The following is a 2,500-nucleotide window of genomic DNA, read 5'->3' on the forward strand; positions in this document are numbered from 1 at the left end:
ATCCACTCGACACTCCTCCGTGAAATTTACTTCTAAGAGGATGCTTTCCGAGTTCATCCTTGGGTTGGATGCGGAGACCTTCTGCATATACCCTGTTGCTTTGCGTTTTGCCTCTTTATTGCAGTGATATTAATGGCTGGATAATCTTTGCATCCAGTCATTTTATTATTGTTGTCATTAAGCTTCTTTTCAGTACTATTATCATCTACTAAATAAATGAGACTTGAAATGTATTTTTGCTCTCCATTCGCTCATATTACAAGGTTGCTATTCTAGTTCTACTAAGGGTACCAATTCAAGATACTTACTGAAAAATACCAGATCACGACAAATCATACTGAAACTCACGAATTTAAGATTATTTACTTGATATGTTTAGAATTGCGCTTTCCCTTCTTCCCGATAAGATGTCGTAGGTAATGATGTCGATGGTTGTTTTTTGTCCATTCTATCCACACTAAAAAAAGAATCGAGTTTAAGTTTCTTGTTATTTTACTTATCGGAATACGTGAAACAGACTGACTGGGACGTGACAAAGGCTTCCTTATTCCATATTATTTACGTGTAGTGTGAGATACACATATGTGATATGGAAAAATGATACGTGGTAATCGTTTTTTCATATCACATGTGTATCTTACACTATATTCGGGTCTGTTGCGATGTTTCCGTTTCATTTCCATTTCTCCTTATAAAGTGTGGAGTAGTAATGTATAGACTAGTACCAGAAATCTGACTTTTTCTGAAAGCCATACCCATTGTACTTGGCTCACCCAAAAGTACTAAATCTGGCACATTAGTACCAAACTTAGCAACCCTGCCATATTATCTCTACTAAATGCTATTTTCTCTTAGACCACCCTAAACAAATGAAAATAAATAAATAACAACACTATCACGGTGAAAATTTGGGTAACAAGAAAGAAAATCTGAAGCGGATGCCATGCTAAAAACAGGGTCAACAGACTACCGGAAGGAAAGAAAAAATTGCGACGGCGTCATCGCAATCGAATATAATGGCTCATACCATAAACAACAATGTGTCCCTCTTGAAAAAAATCTATAAACAAAGGAAGAAGGTAGAAAAAGAAAAAGGTAATATATAGAGTGTTTAGAAATCACTGTGGCCCGGAAAATCTCTGCCGTGGGTACCTTTTCAACCACAGAAATAATTCCTCAATACCCATTACAGAGGTGACCGGAAAAGGCTCCTTTCATAAAAGGATGCTTAGAAAAGAGTGAATAGGATTCAGATAGCTGTACCAGTGTTCATTTGGTGGCCGCATCCTGGTAAGCCCGCTATGAAATAAATAAGTGTACCATCATTTTGGGATTCAAAGGATAGTCCCTATCCTTTGAATCCCAAAATGATCCCATAATGTTCGAAGGATACTTAGGTTAGCTTTTTAAGGAAGTAATATATTTGGATCTATAATCAATTTACTCACTGAGGATATTGATTTTATTTTCTATTTATTTGATTATGCAATGGTAACGAACCTTTCCCAATTTTCTTGACAAGTAAGTCATTCATTCACAAAGTTTTTTTTTCTCATAGAAATATGATTTAGCCACTACAAATGATACATATGTCAATCTTATATCTGGGTAACCGATTAGTACATTTTGATCCTCAAGTCATATTTATAATTTTCGTATTTTTATTGTATTGAGTATTTAGTTGTAAGTTATCTTTTCAAAACTTATGAAAGTTTACTGCAGTTTGGCTGTAATGTTGTGTTGTAAAAATATGTTTTATTGGCACGCTGATTCATATGATCGTTTTTATTGATTGATAATAAAAGTTTTTGTTTCATTTATATAGAATTAAATTATCCTAAAATTCAATCAAAATTAAATGACAAAAATCATGTTATTACATAATTTATTGATTGATTATCCAGCCTTAATTCTGGCATCAGCATAGACTAATAGCACCTGTCCCAGACCCAATGAACATACAAAGAACCCGAGTAATTTTCAGTCTGAAATGGGCTAGGTTATCACACTGACGCCTCGCACTGCTAAATATGATATTGGGAAGGCATTATGATAAGCAGGCTCTGTAAGACCAAAACTTTTCAGTAACTTATTTGAAGTAGGAAAATGGGTTAAAGCAGAGCAAATTATGATCAAATTTCACACCAAAAACACAAGTAGGCAAACCAGTACTTCGTAAATGGTATAAAATCAAATGAATTGTATATACAGAATTCAGCTTATACTTTTAGTAATATTTGTTATCAAAATAACGAGAAAAAACATTAATCTAAAAAACAAAAACAAAAACAAAAAACTTATTACATTTTAACTGAGGTTAGACGCAGAAAATGTGGTATTATCAACTTCAAGGGATTACTGTTATATTCAACCCATTCCTCACAACAGGAGTGCTTCTCCTACAATTGAGTTGCTTGAATGAAGCTATGGTAGTCCCTCAGATATAAGTAAATGGGCTACCACAACACAAAGTTCTATACAGTTCTTACATATATAAAAT

General features: G+C 33.8%; 1 protein-coding gene across 1 annotated transcript in view; it reads left to right on the forward strand.

Annotated features, from left to right (window-relative positions):
* LOC113805238 (caspase-1) overlaps positions 1–1,820 on the forward strand; it is a gene marked incomplete in the record, with an annotated part of 14,355 nt that extends 12,535 nt beyond the window's left edge. Inside the window, 1 exon segment of the mRNA XM_070118725.1 lies at positions 1–1,820. This exon segment is cut by the window's left edge and continues 203 nt beyond it. Within this exon segment, the coding sequence (XP_069974826.1) occupies positions 1–36 (36 nt within the window).
* Positions 1,821–2,500: the final 680 nt, after the last annotated feature.

This window comes from Penaeus vannamei, chromosome 42, assembly GCF_042767895.1.
Source record: "Penaeus vannamei isolate JL-2024 chromosome 42, ASM4276789v1, whole genome shotgun sequence".
In the NCBI taxonomy this organism is placed as follows: domain Eukaryota; kingdom Metazoa; phylum Arthropoda; class Malacostraca; order Decapoda; family Penaeidae; genus Penaeus; species Penaeus vannamei.